This window comes from Chrysemys picta, chromosome 1, assembly GCF_011386835.1.
Source record: "Chrysemys picta bellii isolate R12L10 chromosome 1, ASM1138683v2, whole genome shotgun sequence".
Taxonomy (NCBI): Eukaryota; Metazoa; Chordata; order Testudines; family Emydidae; genus Chrysemys; species Chrysemys picta.
Genome location: NC_088791.1, coordinates 354551369 through 354574318, shown reverse-complemented (window position 1 = coordinate 354574318; position 22950 = coordinate 354551369). Strand labels below are relative to the sequence as shown.

General features: G+C 48.8%; 2 protein-coding genes and 1 pseudogene across 2 annotated transcripts; 2 read left to right on the top strand and 1 right to left on the bottom strand.

The window, feature by feature from the left end:
* Positions 1-5151: 5151 nt before the first annotated feature.
* On the top strand, positions 5152-7864 carry LOC135980981 (myb/SANT-like DNA-binding domain-containing protein 1). Its single transcript, XM_065581914.1, has 2 exons — positions 5152-6119; positions 7114-7864. Exons 1-2 carry the CDS (start codon positions 5543-5545, stop codon positions 7587-7589), a joined length of 1053 nt encoding a protein of 350 aa, XP_065437986.1. The 5' UTR covers positions 5152-5542; the 3' UTR covers positions 7590-7864.
* Positions 7865-12717: 4853 nt separating this feature from the next.
* LOC101935529 (olfactory receptor 52R1-like) lies at positions 12718-13716 on the top strand. Its single transcript, XM_065581913.1, has one exon. The coding sequence runs from the start codon at positions 12718-12720 to the stop codon at positions 13714-13716; it is 999 nt and encodes a 332-aa protein (XP_065437985.1).
* A 7459-nt stretch (positions 13717-21175) lies between these two features.
* LOC101935248 (olfactory receptor 52M1-like) lies at positions 21176-22174 on the bottom strand (annotated as a pseudogene).
* Positions 22175-22950: the final 776 nt, after the last annotated feature.

Genomic DNA, 22950 nt, shown 5'->3' with positions numbered 1-22950 from the left:
AGTTGCCGTCCTTCTTAAACAGGAGGAGTTTATTAAAGAAACAGTTACAAACAACAGCCACAAAACCAGGTTTCCACCCAGCTGTTTTCAGCCTTATCTTGGTGATTTCCCAGGGACCACATGCTGCCAGGATCTCTGCACAGTGCATAGAGCCCAAGGATGTGCTGCAAGGAACCAAATCCTGAGTAAGGGCTTTGGGTAGCAGCACACTAGAAATAATAAATAATCCTCTCCATTTAATGAATGGAGAAGCTCTGGCTCAGAGTGGGGAACTGACATGCCCAAAGTCACCCCGAGAATCCATGGGAGAGTTGAGACTCTTCGCTCCCAGCTCACTGGTCTCTGCTGACACTTTATCTCTAGTTAAATGACTTGGGACAAGTCCTTAGCTGGTGTAAGTGGTGCATCCCCACTGAAATCAGGGGAGATCCCCTCACTAGAGAAACCAATGGAGAGAGCGCACATGGTCTCTGTGTTGTTGTAGGCACTGTATAAGCCAGGTCTGAGAGAGACTAAACAATGGATTGGCAGCTAGGGACTCATGGGCTATGTTTCTGGCTCAAGACACTTCCCTTCCAGCTGCCTCAGTTTCCCCATCTGTAAATGTGGAATACCTCCTGGGAGCAGTGAGCAATCGTCTGTGAAGCACCTATCAGCGGTGTCCATGTGTCACCATTCCTCAGTGGGACACAGCTGAGGATGCCAAATTCACAACTACTGAGAAATAGGGCAGACTCATCCCAAACTGTGGCTATTCTATCATTAGATTATACCAAGCCAGAAGCAAAAGTAAATTTATTTCTCACTACACTGGTGAATTAGAAGCAACAAATGCAGTGTCCAGAGGCATCCCAGCCCTTGTCTCACCACCCGGACACTGAACTGCATGATGAGTGGCAGCTGAAAACCAATTTCACCACATATAGGGTCCTTCTAATCTCAAGAGCTCAGCCACATAGCCAGGCCAATATAAAATTCAGATCTTACCCAACAATCATGCTGCTGCCAATCCTTTAGTAACCAAAAACTATAGGGTTAATAATAAAATAAAAAAAGAAAAGTTATAAATAGTTAATAGATCAGAAACATTCAAGTGATTTTTCAGTGTTCAGAGATCAGAATCATAGCAGTGCAGAAAAATGAAGACAAGATGGAGATGTCTTGGGGTCCTTCTATATCCTCTGCCCTGTGCATGGAATTTTATTGTTCCAAACAAAGCCCACAGCCCAGGTGCCTGGAAAGTTACTGGCCCAAGTGGGAGTCCAGGGTCACATGAGCATATCACATGTCCTAACATGCTTTCATGACTCACAAGGGCAGCCATTGCCCATATTCTTTCAGAGGTGTGTTTCTTCTATGACCCATTGTGAGAGGTAAGTGTCCTTGTAGGGCCATCAACACATCTCTGTCTGGCTTTAAGGTAAGTTCCAACTGAGGGGTGTCACCCAACAATACAACACATGTATAAGATACAAGTCCATGGCCAATAATCAGAACTACATGTAACCCTTCTGCCCATCTAAGTTGGCAGCAACAAGGGCCGGGTTCTGTATCTAGGGGTTCCGTTTCAATAACACAATGCAAAACCGGCTCGAGCCCCCACCCAGTGACCTGGGACAATTACATACCACCCCCTGGGTGCCTCTGAGAGGCAATACTTCCCCTCTTGCAAGCATGGAGTCTGAGTGTAGCAGAAAATGTTTAATAACATGAGGTAAATGACATCAGCATTAAATTGGAAAAACACCACAAACAGGATTCATAACACAAACCATGAGCAAAAAACCCACCCCAGCAAATTGGGCTGCGTCCTTTCCCTTTGGTTCTTGAATCCAGCCACCCAAAAATCACCCAGAGTCCCCAAAGTCTCTTGGGTCCAGCAACCACCCAAAGTCCAACAAACCCCAAAGCATCTGCCCCTGGTCAGTGCAGCCCCAGAGTAAAAGGGGGGGGGGGCACGCAGGGTGTTAAGGGGCACCTTACGTGATCTGAGGCCAGCTGGCCGTCTCTCCCTGGAGTTCCGCCGCAGCCTTCACCACGGGCCAGTCCGCTTCCTGCCGTCCCACAAACTGCTCCGCTCTACAAGCTGCTCCGCTCCCTGACCTGTGAGCCGCTCCAGCCGTCCCTGCAAACAGCTCCACTTGCCGTTCCTCCGGCCACTCCAACCATCCTCGCAAGGCTCCGCACCGCTCGCTGCTCCTCCAGTCATCCCCACAAATTGCTCTGCCAGCTGCTTAGCATCCCCCACTAGTTAACACAGCACTCAGTGATAACTTTAGCTCTTTTGTGATTTCAGCTCATAGTAGGGGAGCCCCAGTGCTAGTGCACCATTGGCCCAAAGTGAATTCAGCTCAGCAGCCTGTAACTAGACTCCTAATGGAATCAAAGTTAGCTCTGATATTCAACAGTGGAGAGAAAAGGTAATACAATTTGTGTTTCAAACCCTCAGAGGGGCACCATACTATCAGGTACAAATACCTGTCCCCATCCTCTCTCTCTCTCTCTGAATTTACTGGGTTTTGTAACCCATGCCCCTTGTCAAGCAAGTGCTACTTAGGTAATGGTGAAGGACTCACTCAGTCCTTCTGTCATACAACAGTTCCACTGGCCTCGATTCACAGAATCAGGGTAAAAAAACTTTATTCTTCCTGCCCCAATAACAAAGAAACTGGGGATCCCACACCAGCCAAAGTAACCACTTTCAGTTGCTGTTGTTTCATGCCAGGGGAGTGGGTGTGCCTATGCAAGATCAGCCCCTGGAGTTCTTTTCCACACTCGCCATAATTCACCACCAGATGTCAGGGTAGAGCTCATCCTGACTCTGCTTACATCCAGATACAAAGATGATACATGCATATAAACAGGATAATCATACTTAGCAAATCATAACTTCCGCATTGACACCTGACATGACATGCTTTGTACAAGATTTCTTGTAATTTCAAAACCATGGTAGCAACAATGATAATAATGATCATATTCAATCATACAGCATCACACCATGTTCTCATCCCACGATGGTGCTACAGCTGCAAGAGCTGGGACACTAGAGCCACTGGAGGACGGGAAGAGCAGATAAAAACATGTTTAGGGGCACATGGTAAGGGGGCAGGGCTGCGAGCTCCGGTCCCACTGGAGCCACGCCGCTGAAGCGCTGTCCAGGGGCCAGGGCAGCTCCTGGACATGGCGCGCTGAGGCTCCGAGAGAGAATAGGTGGGGGTAACCCAGGAGCGGCCCTGGACAGCGCTGCTGGAGGGGGGCGCTGTCCAGGGGATGGGGAATGGGGGGTTGGATCGTGGGCATTCCAGGGGTCTGTCAGGACTCGGCGGGGGCGTGGATAGGGGTCAGGTCATTCTGAGGACAGGGAGCAGGTGGGGTCTCAGGATGGTGGCTTGGGGGGCGGTGAGGGCACAAGGAGCAGGATGGGTCGGGGATTCTGAGGGGGGCTGTCGGGGGCAGGAAGTGGGTGGAGGTCGGATAGGGGGCAGGGCCAGGCTGTTTGGGGAGGCACAGCCTTCCCTACCCTAAAGCTCATTCAGCAGTTGGAAGCTTGCAGACAGCTATTTAACACAATGAGCCAAGCTGTTATCTTTTCCCTTAGGGCTACCATCCCTTTCACTTCTCAAATGCCAAATTATAGTCTACATTTCATTTCAGTGCCATAGGGAGAGTCATGTCAGGGGAGGGGAGCTTCATTTCAAATTAGCCACTTTAGATTAACAGTGATAGAGCCAAGAGAGCCATGGGGGAGGGATCACATGAGAAGAGCAATATCTTACACCACCTACCTCCTTCCCAACCCTACCAAGGGAACACCCCCCCCCCCCCCCCCCGCATTCCCTGAGGCTCCAGAGGGGTTAATTCAGTGGTTCTCAAACCTTTGTACTGGTGACTCCTTTCACATAGCAAACCTCTGAGTGTGACACCCCCCCTTATAAATTAAAAAAAACTTTTTAAATATATTTAACACTATTATAAATGCTGGAGGCAAAGCAGGGTTTGAGGTGGAAGCTGACAGCTCGTGACCCCCAGTAATAATCTTGTGACCCCCTGAGGGGTCACGAACCCCTGTTTGAGACCCCTGGGTTAATTTAATTTTAGCAGCCTGTGTCCATTCACATGCATGTGCTATTTTGAGCATTTCAGTTTTTACAATATAGGCTCATCCCAAATTCTGGAACAATCTCAAATGCTCAGTTCGTGGAGTATGTACATAAGCTATACTAAAGATAAACTCACAGTAACCATCTCCAGTTTGTGAGGGACCCCATGGAGACAGTCCGGGGAGGGGGCGCAAGTGGGGCAATTTGCCCTGGGCCCCGCAGGGGCCCCCACGAGAATATAGTATTCTATATTATTGCAACTTTTTTTATGGAAGGGGCTCCCTGAATCCTCTGGGTGGCCCTGCCCCTTGTTCCAGGGCAGCTTTGGGGGGAGGGCGAGGCCTCTGGCCCCAGGACAGGCCCCTGGCTGCCCTCTGTCACGGAGTCACCGGGCAGATGCTCTGGAACGGCTCTTTATGAAGCTAGTCAGGACTCTGGGGGACCCTCCTCTCTCTGAGTATTCTGTCACCAGGGCAAGAGATATACACAACTTTGACCTTCCTGGGTCTGACCTCGGAGCATTCAGCATCCCCTTCCACACCAGGCGCTTCCTGCAGCGAGTCCACCCGGGTGGCCTCGTGGGGAAGCCAGAGGGCCCTGCACCCCAACTCCACAGTCAGCCGTGACTCTCAGCCAGCGTGTAAAATGGAAGGTTTATTAATCAACAGGAACACAGCATGGAACAGAGCTTGTTAGCAGAGAAATCAGTGACTTTCAGCCAATCCCATCTTGGGGGGACCTTGGGCCAGACACCCTGGACTCCCCCCTCTCCAAGTCCCCCACATCAGACTGAACTCAACCCTGCTGCCTGGCCCCCAACACGCCCGTGGCTCCTCTCCTGGGCTATTTCCTGCTTCCTGAGCAAAGTGTCTTCGGGTCACATCTCCCTCCTAGGTCTCAGGTTATCCATTTCCGATGTGCAGGCAGCAGGGCAGCCACACCTGGCCCGAGGGCCTCAGCAAAATTAACACACCCAATTCCCACCAGCTAGGCATTGGTGCAGTACACAGGGAAACTGAGGCACCCACAGTATTAGTACAGGACAGTAAGGCCTGGTCTACACTAGGCGTTTATGTCGAAGTTAGCGCCGTTACATCGAATTAACCCTGCACCCGTCCACACTGCGATGCTATTTAGTTCGACATAGAGGTCTCTTAAATTCGACTTCTGTACTCCTCCCCGACGAGGGGAGTAGCGCTAAATTCGACATGGCCATGTCGAATTAGGCTAGGTGTGGATGGAAATCGACGCTAATAGCTCCGGGAGCTATCCCACAGTGCACCACTCTGTTGACGCTCTGGACAGCAGTCCAAGCTCGGATGCTCTGACCAGCCACACAGGAAAAGCCCCGGGAAAATTTGAATTCCTTTTCCTGTCTAGCCAGTTTGAATCTCATTTCCTGTTTGGACATCGTGGCGAGCACAGCAGCACTGGCAACGATGCAGAGCTCTCCAGCAGAGATGGCCATGCAATCTCAGAATAGAAAGAGGGCCCCGGCATGGACTGATCGGGAAGTCTTGGATCTCATCGCTGTGTGGGGCGATGAGTCCGTGCTTTCCGAGCTGCGATCCAAAAGACGGAATGCAAAGATCTACGAGAAGATCTCTAAAGACATGTCAGAGAGAGGATACAGCCGGGATGCAACACAGTGCCGCGTGAAAATCAAGGAGCTGAGACAAGGCTACCAGAAGACCAAAGAGGCAAACGGACGCTCCGGATCCCATCCCCAGACATCCCGTTTCTACGAGGCACTGCATTCCATCCTCGGTGCGGCCGCCACCACTACCCCACCTGTGACCGTGGACTCTGAGGATGGGATATTGTCCACGGCCGGTTCCTCGGACATGTTAGCGGACGGGGAAGATGAGGAAGGAGATGAGGAGGACAAGGCAGTCGACAGCGCTTACAACGCTGATTTCCCCGACAGCCAGGATCTCTTCATCACCCTTACAGAGATCCCCTACCAGCCGTCCCCAGCCGTTAACCCGGACACAGAATCTGGGGAAGGATCAGCCAGTAAGTGTTTTAAACATCTAAACATTTATTTTTAACAGAACAGGAATATTAACAATTAAAAGAATGGGTTGTTCATGATTAGTTTGCCCTAGGCGCTTAATGTTTCAGTCCTGGACAGTGCAACTATTGAAAAAAATTCTAACAATGTCCGGTTTAGCATGATTGTTCTGCCCAAGCCGCTCTACTGTTTAGTCCCTGCCAGTGCAGCTACAGTAAAATGCGGTCTATATGTCCGGGGATAGAGCAGAAATCCTCCTGGGACATCTCGAGGAAGCTCTCCTGGAAGTAATTGGAAAGCCTTTGCATCAGGTTCCTGGGGAGAGCGGCCTTATTGGGTCCTCTGTAGTATGAAACGTTTCCGCGCCACGAGACAATCAAGTACTCAGGGATCATTGCCCTGCAGAGCAGGGCGGCATACGGCCCTGGTCTTTGGAGGCTTTCCCGAAGCATTTTTTCTTTCTCACTGTCTGAGATCCTCATCAGGGTGATGTCGCTCATGGTGACCTGCTTTGAATTAGGTAGGGTAATGTTAGTGTTGGGACTGCTTGCCCGTTCCTTTACTGAACTGTAACCGCTGGTTTGCAGCCATGCGGTGGAGGCGGGAGAGGGGCAGCCTACAGGGATCGTTCCCGTGGACAGCTGCGAGGGGGTGGGACAGGGGCAGAGTTCCTGCTTGCCGGATTGCTGGCAGCAGGGACTGGCATTGCTTTCAATGTGAAAGGAGGCCAGTGCTACTATTAAAGTTTTAAGCTGCCACAAGTCTACGGCTTACCATGTCTGCCTGCTACACAAATTCCGGTGTCCTGCCCCGCTTCTCAGATCTGCAGTGCAAGACCCCAGGCACTGAATGCGAAGGCCGAGAATTCGACCTTGCCCTGAGTGCGCATGTGATAGATGCTGTGCATGGTCTTGTTCACAGAGGAAGACTATGTTCATTGTTCACAACTACATTTATCTTTCTGAGGAATTCACTCCCTTTTCCCCATTCCCACAGCCACAGCTGCGACTGTCTCACAACCTAGCCTGGCATCACACTCCCAGAGGCTAGCGCAGATTAGGCGTAGGAAGAAGAGGACACGGGAGGACATGTTCTCGGAGCTTATGGCCTGCTCCCGAGCCCAGGCAGCACAGCAGACCCAGTGGCGGGAGAACTTGTCCCAAATGCACCAAGCACACATGGAACGGGAGGAGAGGTGGCGGCAGGAAAACCAGCAGGCGACTCAAACGCTGCTTGGACTAATGAGGGAGCAAACGGACACGCTCCGGCGCCTTGTGGATGTTCTGCAGGAACGGAGGCAGGAGGACAGAGTCCCGCTGCAGTCTATCTGTAACCACCCTCCCCCGCCACCAAGTCCCATACCCCCCTCACCCAAAGTGCAAAGAAGGAGGGGCGGCAGAGTCCGTGCAAACTCTCACTCCACCCCTGCAGAGAGCACTAGTAGCAGAAGGCTCTCATTCCCCAAAATTTGACAAGTCCTTTCCTTCCCGCCTCACACAAGCCCCTGTCCAAGTTTCACCTCCCAGTTTCATGTGTAGTTGCTAATAAAAAATACGTTTCTGTTAATTACTGTTTCCATCATGTTCTTTTGGAGGAGAGTCTGTCTGAAGGGGGGGAAGGGGGTTGGTAATTGGACAGGACAGTCACCTTTAGCAGGGTACATAGGCGGGGGCAGGTCCAGCAGCAGGGCACATACACAGTGCAGTCACTAGTTACCCTGGTCAGTCTGGGAGGTGGTTTTCATGTTCTGTGGTTGGGGGTGGGTTGCTCTGTGACTTTGTGGTGGGGGAGGGCAGTTACAGATCTTATGTGGCTGTCCTTATCCTGGATCACAGAGCCACACAGCAGGGGATCTGTAACCGTCCTCCCCCTGCCACAAAGTGACATAGCCCCCCCATACACACAGTCCCGATCAGGAGGGGTGACAGGCTCCGTTGAAACAACCAGTCCACCACTGCGGAGCCTGTCAATCCTGGAGTTTAGAAGCGTCATTTGCGTCACTACACTATACCCGCTCCCCACCACAGTCTGCGTCCCAGGTTTAAAACATTCCCACGAAAACAGTAATAAAGAAAACGGTGTTCATTAACAAAGTAGAAGTGATTTTATTTCTAAACATGTGTTGGAAGGGGTGAAGGGGGTATGTAACTGGAGAGGATAGTCAACATTAACTGGGTAAAGAAATGGGGGCAGGTTCAGCTTCTCTGTACACAAACTTAAAAGTCACAGGTTACCCTGCTCACTCAGGAACCTAGCTTTCAAAGCCTCCCGGAGGCACAGCGCGTCCCACTGGTCTCTTCTAATCGCCCGGCTGTCTGGCTGGGCGTAATCAGAAGCCAGGCTATTTGCCTCAACCTCCCACCCCGCCATAAAGGTCTCCCCCTTGCTCTCACAGAGATTGTGGAGCACACAGCAAGCTGCTATAACAATGGGGATATTGGTTTCGCTGAGATCACAGCGAGTCAGTAAGCTTCTCCATCTCCCCTTGAGACGGCCAAAAGCACACTCCACTACCATTCTGCATTTGCTCAGCCGGTAGTTGAAGAGTTCTTTTTCACTGTCCAGGGCGCCAGTATAGGGCTTCATGAGCCAGGGCATTAGCGGGTAGGCTGTGTCCCCGAGGATGACTATAGGCATCTCCACATCCCCAAGAGTTATTTTGTGGTCCGGGAAGTAAGTACCTTCCTGCAGCCATCTAAACAGACCAGAGTTCCTGAAAACAGGAGCGTCATGAACCTTGCCCGGCCATCCGACGTAGATGTTCGTAAAACGTCCCCTGTGGTCCACCAGTGCTTGCAGCACCATGGAAAAGTAGCCCTTTCTGTTAATGTACTGGCTGGCCTGGTGGTCCGGTCCCAGGATAGGGATGTGAGTTCCATCTCTAGCCCCACTGCAGTTTGGGAATCCCATCGCTGCGAAGCCATCTATGATCACCTCCACGTTTCCCAGGGTCACTACCTTTGACAGCAGTACATCAACGATTGCCTTGGCTACTTGCCTCACAACAACCCCCACGGTAGATTTGCCCACGCCAAAGTGATTCGCGACTGACCGGTAGCTGTCTGGCATTGCAAGCTTCCAGAGGGCTATGGCCACTCGCTTCTGGACAGTCAGGGCTGCTCGCATCCGGGTGTCCTTGCGCTTCAGAGCAGGGGACAGCAACTCACAAAGTTCAAGGAAAGTTCCCTTCCGCATGCGAAAGTTTCGCAGCCACTGGGATTCATCCCAGACCTGCAGCACTATGCGGTCCCACCACTCAGTGCTTGTTTCCCGGGCCCAGAATCGCCGTTCCACAACATCCACATGACCCGTGCTTTCTGACAGGTCTGTGCTACTCTCAGACTTCAGGCCCTCACCGCAGTGCCATAGCCTCCTCGCCTGACTTATCTGCATCTGCCTCAGGGAAAGGTGGATGATAAGCTGCGAGGCGTTGAGAACGGCCACAACTGCAGCGATGGTCGCAGCGGGCTCCATGCTCGCAGTGCTGTGGCGTCTGCGCTGTCACTGACTAGAAAAGTGCGCAAACTGATTTCCCGCCGGCGCTTTCAGGGAGGGAGGGCGGGAGTGATGGACGGATGACGACAGTTACCCAAAAGCACCCTCGACACATTTTTTTACCCAGAAGGCATGGGCGGCTCCACCCAGAATTCCAATGGGCAGCGGGGACTGCGGGAACTGTGGGATAGCTGCCCACAGTGCACCGCTTCCAATGTCGACGCTTTCCCCGTTAGTGTGGACTCACAAAGTCGAATTACTCTCCTTAGTGTGGACACACACGTTCGAATTTGCAATATCGATTCCAGAAATTCGATTTAAGTAAAATCGAACTACTCTCGTAGTGTAGACATACCCTAAGACTCGAATGCAACATAACAAGGTGAAAAAAACACTTTGTCACACCCTCTATCCCCAGGAACATTTTGTTGGTGTCACTTTTCCTGAGTCTCTTCCCCCAAAGTGACCTCGGTGACTGTGATGCGTTGGCAGGTTTCTGAGTGGGAGCGGAAGTGGAGTCCCAGAGTTCACACCTCGCAGGTGTGGGGAGCTCACAACCTCCAGCTAGTTCTGTAAACCTCAGATTCACTTTGAGACTATGGCGAAGGCTCAGGCTCCCTCTTCCAGCCTTTCCTCTACATCCCACCAATGATTAGCCCCTGCCAGAGCGGGAGTCCATTTCCCTCTTGGTGTGACGGAAAGACCATGGTAATGGCAGGGAAGTCAGGACTCCTGGGTTCTATCTATCATCCTACCACTCAATCTCTGTGAGCCACCTCTCCCCGTGCCTCAGTTTACCTATATGTATAATGGGGATATGTTCATAGAGACTTTCCTTTCATAGGTGTTTGGAAGATCCTTCAATGAAAGGTGCTGCACAGTATGATGACAATTACTGATGACAATTACTGATCTCTGATCCCTTAGAGACAGCTTCGTGTGTCTGGAGAAAGTGCTTGTGTCTCCCCTCAGGCATCTTTCTCCAAATCTGTCTGTTGACTATCTACCCAGCCATCCTGGGCATTTGCAGGGTATCAGACCCTATGGAGATCTGGGAATTATTCTTTGTTTTATTACTAATCAACTATAATTTGTAAATATACACAAATGCACAGAGCAGCCAATTCCTCTCTGACTCAGCACAGAGCACAAGAGTTCTCATCTCCCTTTGGGAAGGTCCCTTAATTACTGTTTACTCCTAAAGCTGGATAAAGAGCACAAAAGTGCAGACATGGAAAGAGACATTGGCTAGAGTGTCTCCAGTCTCCAGCCTGTTTACATCCAGATGCCGCTTCTCCTCTAGATGTTGAGTGAACCCCACTGGGATTGCACAGAGCTATATTATAAATGCTGCACACCCCTGTGCTGACTCTCAGTGTGGGATGCTGCGGCAGATGCTGGGGTGAGAGAGGTGTGGGGCACGGCTACCTGAGGGGGATTCCCAGGGAAGACGCTTCCATCTCAATATTCACAGGTATCCATCTCTTGCTGAGGAGCTCACCTGCTAAACAAACCCAGTGCAACATGGGTGTGATGCGATAGAGAGTAGGTCTGTGGTCCCTTCACTCTGAACAGCAATTATACATTCCAGGGTCTTTGCCACAGTTGATGAGTTTGCTCAAGTATCATAGGCCAAAATGTCACTCTTTCCTCTGCCTCCCCTCGCCGGCTGATGACCTTTAGCCCTGAGGTGGCTGCATTTCAGTGGCACAGTTGATCCTTCAGGATGAAGGCGTTAGTTGATGGACAATACAAGGCCAAATTCTGAGCCCTGGCCCGAATGTTGCTCAGGCCCCACTGAGGCAAAACTCCCCTGGGAGTAGGAACTGAGTAAAGACATGAGGAGCCAGCTGTCTGTTAATGCACAGAGATTGTCATCTCCTCCTCTTGCATTTCAGGGCTCTGGTTGTTAACTAGAAGAGGACGGGGTGACTATTACCTAAATTTCATCTGCTGTAAATCATGGAGGTGCTAGGGCTCCTCACTAGAATAATTCTACATGGGAAAGACATATTGTCTCTTAACTTCATTCGAGAAGTTGGCTGAAACTTGAAACTTTCAGAAAACAATTCAGCTGGAAGTAGGCACTCAGCATGGGAAATTTCGCTCCAAATGGTTAAAATTTGCCAAACTTAGAAAACAGCTGAAAACGAGGTCTCCTAATTGAAGGTATCAGACAGCCTTAACTAATGGTAGTGCCACCCACATCACCTACAATAGCCAACACATTTGCGAATCCCATTCAGCTAAGCTCTTTGCTCCAATAATGTCTGTGGCAAGGAGTTCCATTAATCTCATACCAGCTTTTCCATTGTTTCCTAACCTTGTCAATTCTTTTTTTTTTTTTAATTTCCCTTTATTTTTAATAGTTTACATTTAACAGTATTTCTGTATCTGGCAGCTTCCCCCATTCTCATAGCCTGTCTCGTAAACCCCCTTTCTATCTGTTGTATCCTTTATACAGAGTGGGTGACCAAAACTGACCAATATCTAGAGTAAATTATTTTCCATCACGTTCCTTAAGCATCCGAACATGTCTTTGTCTTTGTTTTGGCCACTGCTGTGAATAAGCAGGTGTTTCCGTGGGGCTGCTATCAATGTTGCCCATGTCTTTTCCCTGAGGTGTGTTCTAGTTGGGATGTTTCCCGCTAGCATGTCTTGGCAACGTTTTTTTTTTTTTTTTTTTCCCACTATCAGATTTTGAGCTACCAGTGAATGGGGAATTCCCTACAGCATGAACTCTCTTGCCTGGCTTTTATTTGCATTAAGGAACAATGATGGATAACCAGTATCCACACTCGTGGTTCCTGCTGGTGCCTAATTAGGATTCCCAGCCCACGAGATATAGGAATTACTGAGGCAGGGAGCACCATCAAATATGGAATTGGCATTAGTAAGGCCAGTTGTTCATAATTCATTTATCTGAATACTGAAAATTCATTTTTCAGTGTGCGAAGAGCGACCAATCTGCTTCACCCATGAGAACAGCGTTCAGTAGTGCACGTAATGTCTCATATTAACATTGTCTCTCCATCCAGGCATTTGTACTGCAACCATCACCCTAGACCCTGGGCATGTACAGGAAGTCAGGGGAACGTATGGTACATGCAGGAGACACCGTTCTGCCTCAGAGTTGGACACCTTCTCCCCTACTGCATGTCAGATTCCAACACAACTGACTTCACCAACCCCTCCTCCTTCATCCTGCTGGGCATTCCTGGCCTGGAGGCGGCCCATGTCTGGATCTCCATCCCCTTCTGTGCTATGTATGTCACAGCCCTCTTGGGGAACATAACCATCCTGTTCGTCGTGAATCGGGAGCTGAATCTCCATGGGCCCATGTTCTATTTCCTCTGTATGCTGGCCATCACTGACCTGGTCCTGACTACGTCCATCCTTCCCAAATCGCTGAGCATCTTCTGGTTCAATTCCAGGGAGATTGATTTTAATGCCTGCCTCACCCAGATGTACTTCATTCACTGCTTCTTAGCAATGGAGTCAGGGATCTTCGTGGCCATGGCTTTGGATCGTTACGTGGCCATCTGTGATCCCCTGAGACATTCTACCACCCTCACAAACCCTGTGGTGGCCAAGATTGGCCTGGCTGTGGTTCTGCGCGGCAGCATACTCGCATTGCCCTATCCATTCCTGGCGAGGCAGTGGTCATATTGCAGAACCAACATCATCCCCCACTCGTACTGTGAGCACATGGCCGTGGTGAAGCTGGCCTGTGCTGACACCCGTGTCAGTAGTTACTACGGCCTCTTTGTGTTATTCTGTGTGAAGGGTCTGGATGTGTTTTTTATCGCCATTTCCTATGTCGAGATCCTAAGGGCCATCTTCAGCCTCCCCACAAAGGATGCCCGGCTTAAGACTTTTGGGACCTGCGGTTCCCACCTCTGTGCCATCTTAGCCTTTTACATACCAGGTCTCTTCTCCTCCCTCATGCACCGGTTTGGTAGCAATGTGGCCTTGCATTTCCACATTCTCATTGCCAACGTGTACCTCCTTCTGCCCCCCGCGCTAAATCCCATCATCTATGGGGTGAGGACCAAACAGATCTGGGACAGGCTGCTCCAGCTCTTAACTCATAAAGGTACCTAAAGTTTTCTTCTGGTCCTCTGGCTCTTAGACTAAGCTCTGTGAAGAAAATTGGCTGGTGTCATGGTGCCGGGCCCTCTTCCCTGAATCACTTACTAGACAGTAAAAGAGACATTTATTCCTTTCCTGGCCTTGCAGTGCTGTATCAGCATGACAAACTGGGAAATCAGTATGTTAAGAACTCACTGGGTTGGCAATTTTCTAATTCCTGGTAATTGGACCCCTAAGAACATAAAACCAGCCATACTGGGTTAGATGAAAGGCCCATCTAACCCAGAATCCTGTCTTCCAACAGTGTCCATTCCCAAGTTCTCCATAGGGAAGGAACAGAACAGGTAATCATCAAGTGGTCCATATGCTGTTGCCCATTCCCAGCTTCTGGCAAACAGAGGACAGGAACACCATAGAATCATAGAATCATAGAAGATTAGGGTTGGAAGAGGAGGTCATCTAGTCCAAACCCTTGCTCAAAGCAGGACCAAAACCAAGTAAATAATCCCAGCCAGGGCTTTGTCAAGCTGGGCCTTAAAAACCTCTCAGGATATTCCACCACCTTCCTAACTAACGTATTCCAGTGCTTCACCACCCTCCTAGTGAGATAGTGTTTCCTACTGTCCAACCTAGACCTCCCCACTGCAACTTGAGACCACTGCTCCTTGTTCTGTCATCTGCCATCACTGAGAACAGCCAAGCTCCATCCTCTTTGGAACCCTGCTTCAGGTAGTTGAAAGCAATTATCAAATCCCCCCTCACTCTTCTCTTCTGCAGACTAAACAAGCCCAGTTCCCTCAGCCTCTCCTCGCAAGTCATGTGCCCCAGCCCCCTAATTATTTTTCTTGCCCTCCGCTGGACTTTCTCCAATTTGTCCACATCCTTTCTGTAGTGGGGGGACCAAAACTGGATGCAATACTCCAGATATGGCCTCACCACTGCCTGATAGAGGGGAATAATCACTTCCCTCGATCTGCTGGCAATGCTCCTACTAATGGAGCCCGATAGGCCGTTAGCCTTCTTGGCAACAAGGGCACACTGCTGACTCATATCCAGCTTCTCGTCCACTGTAATCCCCAGGTCCTTTTCTGCAGAACTGCTGCTTAGCTAGTCAGTCCACAGCCTGTAGTGGTGCATGGGATTCTTCCATCCTAAGTGCAGGACTCTGCACTTGTCCTTGTTGAACCTTATCATATTTCTTTTGGCCCAATACAAACTCACCATCTCTGCTATGTAACTGGACCTCAATGAATTAAACTCAAGTCTGTATGTATATTGATATTTTAACCAACACTCTACCTCTTTTCTTTTATAATATTTTTTTGTTTAGTTAACAAGAATTGACTATAAGCATGTATTTTGGGTAAGATCTACGTTATAATTTGACCTGGATGTATGGCTGATCTTTTGGGGTTGGAAGAACCTTTTCTTTTATATGATGAGATAAGATTTTCAGTAATATCATCATATCTGGCATGTGTGTCTGGACGGAGGCCTGAGGCTGGGCACTTTAAGGAAACTGCATTGTTTGGACTTCTGAGTAATCAGTGAGGTACAATAGAAGGTGTTTTGTGCTGGGTTGGTAAATCTAAGTATTGGAATATCCACCAGCTTTTGGGGTTTGTCTGCCCCATTCTGTTTGCAGTTTACCCTAATTGAGTGACCTCCGCTGGCTCCCAAGGGCAACCTCTGTCCCCAGCTTAGTGTCATCTGCGAACTTGCTGAGGGTGCAATCCATCCCGTCATTCAGATCATTCATAACGATGTTAAACAAAACGGGATCAACCCCTGGGGGACTCTGCTTGATACCAGCTGCCAACTAGTCATTAAGCCGTTGATCACTACCCATTGAGCCCGACAATCTAGCCAGCTTTCTATCCACCCCATAGTCCATTCATCCAATCCATACTTTTTTAACTTGCTGGCAAGAATACTGTGAGAGACTGTATCAAAAGCTTTGCTAAAGTCAAGATATATCATGTCCACTGCTTTCCCCATATCTACAGAGCCAGTTATCTCATCATAGAAGGCAATCAGGTTGGTCAGGCATGACTTGCCCTTGTTGAATCCATGTTGATGGTTCCTGATCACCTTTCTCTCCTTTAAGTGCTTAAAAATGGTTTCCTTTAGGACCTGCTCCATGATTTTTCCAAGGACTGAAGTGAGGCTGACCAGTCTGTAGTTCCCTAGGTGCTCCTGTTTCCCTTTTTTAAAGATGGGCACTCTATTTGCCTTTTGTTATAGTCTTGGCCTTCACAACATCCTCTGGCAAGGAATTCCATAAGTTACCTGTGTGTTGTGTGAAGAAATACTTCCTTTTGTTTGTTTTAAACCTGCTGCCTATTAATTTCATTGGGTGACCCCTAGTTCTTGTGTTATGAGAAGGAGTAAATAACACTTCCATATTTACATTCTCCACACCAGTCATGATTTTATAGACCTCTATCATATCCCCCCTTAGTCATCTCTTTTCCAAGCTGAAAAGTTCCGATCGTATTAATCTCTCCTCATTGGGAAGCTGTTCCACAACCCTAATCGTTTTTGTTGCCCCTTTCTGAACATTTTCCAGTTCCAATATATTTTTCTCAGATGGGGTGACCAGATCTGTATGCAGTATTCAAGATGTGGGAGTACCATGGATTTATTTAGAGGCAATATTATATTTTCTGTCTTATTATCTATCCCGTTCCCTATGATTACTAACATTCTGTTAGCTTTTTGCAACTAAAGGGTTAATAATAAAAATGAAGAAGAGTTATAAATGGTTAACAGATCATATATATATAGAAATGATTTTTCAGTGTTCAGGGATCAGGATCATATCAGTGATGGAATAAACTGCTATCTTGCAAATGTCTCTCTGAAAATTACCCAAGCAGGTTGGGGGTCATCAGTCCTTGTTCAGAGCTTTCTTGTTGGAAACCCAGTGCAGGGAAATGAAGACAAGATGGAGATGTCTCAGGGGTCCTTCTGTATCCTCTTCCCTGTGCATGGAATTTTACAGTCCCAAACAAAGTCCACACCCCAGGTGCCCAGAAAATTACTAGTCCAAGTGGGCGTCCAAGGTCACATGATCATATGCCATGTCCTTACATGCTTTGATTTCTCACAAGGGCAATCACTGACCATATTATTGTAGAGGCGTGTTTCTTCTCTGGTCCATTGTGAGAGCTAAGTGTCCTTGTTGGCCCTCAACACATAGCTGCCTGGCTTTATGCACCTGAAGGGTGTTACCGAGAAATACAACACAGGTTTAAGATACCAGTGCATTGCCAATAATCATAACTTCAGACACAAAGATGATACATTCATATAAACAGGATAATCACACTTAGACTTTTCCATGGACACCTGATATGACATGCTTCATGTTGGGATGGTGCCGAATTGGTGTGACCATATTGAATGAATGGTGAGAATATGGCTTGATATGACTGAACTGCAAAAGAGGATTCTGGGAGCAGAATCTTCTCTTAGCATCAGGCAGATGCCAGTGGTGAAACTGACTTGCTACATGTTGCATGTATCATCAATACTGATCTTTGAGTCAGCAAATATGTCCACTTGAAAGCAAACAACACGTGTAGAACATTGTGAGTGGAGCATGGGCATCTCAATGCTGTTGAAGGACATCACACAGGGGGCTGAAGTGAATGACTGATAAGGGAGTGAATGTGGGGTAATGTTCAGTTGGCACCACTTTGCAGTCTCCTCCTAAAGTATTAATTAGGTAAAAATCAGTAGCATGGGCATGCTTTTAAGACATGTGATTCCTTTGAGGAAAAAGAGTATAAAAATCAAGCAAATTAAATTACTGTTGGGAATTAATGCTGCTAGACAGAGTAGCTAAAACTCTGCGCCATGGGTTTGAGTAGGACTGTGAGCCAGCGAGGTTTTCAGGCAGCCGAGGCCTGGGCTTGAGGGAATCTGAGACAGACCAGAGGGCTGAGGAGACCAGACCTGAAGGGAAGAAGTCATCTATAGACTTGGTAACCACCTTCTGTGTTTGCCAAGCAGGAACTCTGTGAGGCTAGCACAGGACCTGTTTGTGTAGGTTTGTGAATGAGAGGCTCGCTAAGAGGAATGTTGTCAGGGTTCCCTCCCCACTCTGAACTTTAGGGTACAGACCCGCATGAAGATCCCCTAAGCTTATTTCTACCGCTTAGGTTAAAAACTCCCCTATTCCTGCCCCCACCAAGTGATTTAAACAAACATTTAGGGAGGGTCACTTGGAGCCCTACCTTCCCCAAATATCCCCCCAAGCCCATATACCCCATTTCCTGGGCAGGCTTGAGAATAATCCCCCAAGCCCCTACACCCCCTTTCTTGGTGGAGGCTTGAGAATAATATCCTCACCAATTGGTACAGGTGAACACAGACCCAAACCCTTGGATCTTAAGAACTTTAAGAATCTTAAAAGAGGAATTTTAATTAAAGAAAAGGTAAAAGAATTACCTCTGTAAAATCAGGATGGTAAGTACTTTACAGAATAACAAAAGACTCAAGAACATAGAGGATCTCCCCTCTAGGCAAAATCTTAAAGTTACAAAACCAGGGATAAACCTCCCTCTAGACAAGGAAAATCACAAGCCAAAATAAAAGTAAGCCAACACATTTCCTTATTATTACTTACTAATTCTAACTGAATTGGATTGCTTGCCTTCTTGATCTGTCTCCAGCAAGCACACAGAACAGACAGACAAAGAACAGACAAAAGAAAGCCTTTTCCCCCTTCCCAGATTTGAAAGTATCTTGTCCCCTTATTGGTCCTTTGGGTCAGATACCAGCCAGTTACCTGAGCTTCTTAACCCTTTACGGGTAAAAGGATTTTGTGCCTCTGGCCAGGAGGGATTTTATAGTACTGTACACAGGAGGGCTGTTACCCTTCCCTTTATAGTTATGACAAATGTATCTCTCTTAATGTATAGTTCTTTAATGTCTAACATAGGAGTTAGATGCTTCATGTAACCATTTACTGCTTGTGTAATTCCTTCTCAAATAAACTGCAGTGTATGCAAGTTAATTACTGTGGACTTTTTTCACTGGTATGCTAGTAATCTGCTCCAGTGGGAGCCATTAAAGATCCATTAAGGGGTAGTAGCTCCCTGGTGCCAACACTTCGTACATGATTTATTGCAATTGTATAACAGTGATTCAGTCATGCAGCCTCACACCATGTTCTCATCCCATGATGGTGTGACAGCTGCTAGCCACCTAATGAAGGGACATTTCTCAAGTTCTAGCGGGGCAAGCTGCTGGGACACTAGAGCCACAAGAGGACGGGAAGAGCAGATAAAAACTTGTTTTCCTGAAGGGAGCCTGGTCCTTCTACAAATAAAAGAGGAAAGAGTTCTTTAAAAGTGAGAGGTGGACATCCATGAACCTGGCTGATTCCTCCAAGCGTCGCCAACCAGCCCTCTTGGCTTTCAACAACCTTAGCATCTTCCAGAGAAGCATCCAGGTCTATGTTGCCGGCACAGGGGCCCAAGGACAGCAACAGTGGGGTTCGGTGCCCGGAGTGCTTCGCGCCAATAAACATACCGGGGTGGAGAAACAATCAAAGTTTATTTGAGATCTCAAAGTGATGCAAGGAGACAGGCAAGTCTCAAATCAAGCACACCAGCAAAACCAGTTTCTCTCTTCTTTATACATTTTACAACTAAGCCCCCCTCTCTCCCCCTCTCTACCACCCCTCCTCTACTCCCCATCCCCTCTCTACCAAAGGCATGTTTATACATTTAAGCTGTTAAATCATTCTAGGGCTATAAATCTAGCATGTTAGTAACTTCTCCCTAAACAGTTATTTGGTCCTGTTTATCCTTAGTTTATTACCCCTTCCCCAGCTAGAAACATGCAAACCTCATCATTATCGTTTGGTACCTGCTTTGAGCAAGGTCGTAATTACTAACTGGCTGTTTACACATTCCAATTGCTGTCCTTGGCTTTTGAGGTCGATTAGAGTTAAACATGGAAGGACAGAGTTTAAACATGGAAGAACTCTGGCTCAGGCAGGCCTAGTGACCCCAACAGCAGCTCCCGAGCGCCTGTCTCCAAACCATTCATTATTGTATAGACTTTTATTTCATCGTTTGGGCCATGCTCTGACCTGCACATTTCATCCCCTGCCAGCTCCTGGCCCAAAGAATAACTCTGATTAACCAGCTGTCTTACCCTGGAGCCAGAGAGGCCTCTAAAGGCGGGGGCTGGTGACCCCAACAGCTAGATCCCAATTTAGGCACCACTGCCTTTCTCAAACCCCAGCTCATCTACTACTGTAGTGGCCTCTGGTTCCATCAGTAGCCTGCACAAAGCAACCGGAGCGCTGATGCTGCTCCACAACTAACAAGCTCCTCAGAGTCTTAGCTCAGGCCTCAAATCTGGTTGCATTCTCCCATGTATTGTTCCCTGCCCCTCCTCACAGCAGGCCTGATGTGTTAGGCATTCTCAAACCACGCCTTCTGGATGGGGCCTTGCAGGTCAGGAATGTGTGTGTTTGTACATGCCTCCATATGTGTGTGTGCATGTGAGTGTGTGAGTGTGTGCACACGGGACTGTACGTATGTTTGCATGTGTTTCCGTGTTTGTGCACCTCCAGAATATCCCATAGCCCAGCGGTTTAGCGCCCTCACTTGGAATGTGGGAGACCCAGATTCAAATCCCTGCTCCACTGAAACTTTATTGGTACAAAGTGGAAGAGCTCCAGCCAGCCAGACTCAGTGCCCATCCAGAATAAGCATTTGTCTGGAGTCCAGGGCACTCATTGCCCAGGGGCTGAAGCTGACTCTAACAGACGCGCTGACACTTTTCATCATTCCATCGGGAAGCGATTTAGCCAGGCTGCTGAGCTGCGTTATCCCCATGTCATTAATCAACAGAGCCACTCAATGATCCGGTAGCTGAGCACTAGGGCCCACAAGCTGCATGACGCACAATCGCACCCACCTGCCACACAACCCTGCTCCCAACCCTCAGCTGCTTTTATTGGCTTCCTGGCTTCCCTCTCTGCTGATGGTTGGCCTGTCCGCCCCAGTGCTGTGTCCTCGCCACACTCACTGCAGGCTCCTTGTCAGGCTGCAGCAGCTCTCGTCCCAGTCCCGGAGCAGAGGGAGCCCAGCTGGGAGGGGAGGGATGTAGATACGATCCACGAACTGATGGGGGAGGAGAGGAGGGAGCAACAGGGGAGGGCCCCAGGGGAATAGGCAGGGAGGGGGCAGGACCTTGAGGGAAGAAGCAAGACACAGGGCAGGACCTCAGGGATCCAGTTACCGGCCATTAAAAAAGTGGCAACTCTATGTTTACTGAGTTACACAGAGACCAATTCCCCAATTTGTCAAACTGACACAGCACAGTGGGGCCAGGAAAGGGTTTCAAGTCTCTTTGACTATCCAGTCAGGGATCCGGGGGAGAGGGCCCAGCACCATCTCACCAGCCAGCTCTGCACAGAGCTCAGTCTGAGAGCCAGAAAAAAACGTTAGCCCCATTTATAAGTAAATAGCCAGAGCAGCCTGTCCCGGATCTGTTTGGTCCTCACCCCATAGATGATGGGGTTTAGCGTGGGGGGCAGCAGGAGGTACACATTGGCAATGAGAATATGGAAAGGCAGGGGCACCGTGTGGCCAAACCGGTACATGAGGGAGGAGAAGAGAGCTGGGATGTAAAAGGCTAAGATGGCACAGAGGTGGGAGCTGCAGGTCCCAAAAGTTTTGAGCCGGGCGTCCTTTGTGGAGAGGTTGAAGATGGCCCGGAGGATCTGGATATAGGACACGACAATAAAAATCACATCCAGACCCATCACACAAAATAGCACAAAGAGGCCATAGTAACTACTGATGCGGATGTCGGCACAGGCCAGCTTCACCACGGCTATGTGCTCGCAGTATGCGTGGGGGATGATGTTGGTTCTGCAATATGGCCACTGCCTCGCCAGGAGGACGAGGGGCAGTATGACCATGCAGCCGCGCAGCATCACAGCCAGGCCGATCTTGGCCACAATTGGGTTTCTCAGGATGGTGGAATGTCTCAGGGGTTTGCAGATGGCCACATAGCGATCCAAAGCCATGGCCACGAAGATCCCAGACTCCATCACTAAAAAGCAGTGAACGAAGTACATCTGGGAGAGGCAGGCACCAAAATCTATCTCCCTGGTATTGAACCAGAAGATGCTCAGCATTTTGGGCAGGATGGAAGTGGACAGGACCAGGTCAGTGATGGCCAGCATGCAGAGGAAATAGTACATGGGTCTATGGAGGCTCGGTTCCCTTTTCACAATGAACAGGATGGTGAAGTTCCCCAAGACGGCTATGGCAGACATGGTGCAGAAGGGGATGGAGATCCAGACATGGGCCACCTCCAGGCCAGGAATGCCCATCAGGATGAAAGTGGAGGGGTTGGTGAATTTGGTTGTGTTGGAATCTGACATGGGGTAGGGGAGAAGGTGTCCAGCTCTGAGGCAGAACGGTGTCTACTGCATGTACCATATGTTCTCCTGACTTCCTGTACATGCCCAGGGTCTAGGGTGATGGTCGCAGTACAAATGCCTGGATGGAGAGACAATGTTAATATGAGAAATGACATGCACTACTGGTGGCTGTTCTCATGGGTGAAGCAGATTGGTTCACCCATGAGAACAGCCACCACTAAAAAATGACATTCTCATTATTCAGATAAATGTATTATGAAAACTGACCCTACCAATTCCAATTCCATATTTGATGGTGCTTCATGCGTAAATAGTTCCTACACATCATGGTGTGGGATACCTTAATAGGCACCAGCAGGGAACACGAGTGTGAATACTGGTTAGTCACCATTGTTCCTTAATGCAATGAAAGCCAGGCTAGAGAGTCCATGCTGTAGGAAGTTCCCCATTCACTCAGTTGCTCAAAATCTGAGTGGAAAAAAAAAAAACTTCGCCAAGACATGTGCCAAGGGGAAACATCCCAGCTAAAACATATCTCAGGGAAAAATCCTGGGCATCATGGATAGCAGCTCCACGGAAACACCTGCTCATTTGCAGTAGTGGCCAAAAGAAAGACAATGTCCAGATGCCTAAGGAATGGGATGGAGATTAACCTGCTCTGTATATGTGCTCAGTTGTGGTCACGCAGTCTCTATAAAGGATACAACAGATAGAAAGCAGATTTCTGAGTCAGGCTATCAGAATGGGGGAGGTTGCCAAATGCGGACAGACTGAAAAGTCTGCGACTGTTTTGTTTAGTGAAGACAAAAAGAAGGGGGCATATGATA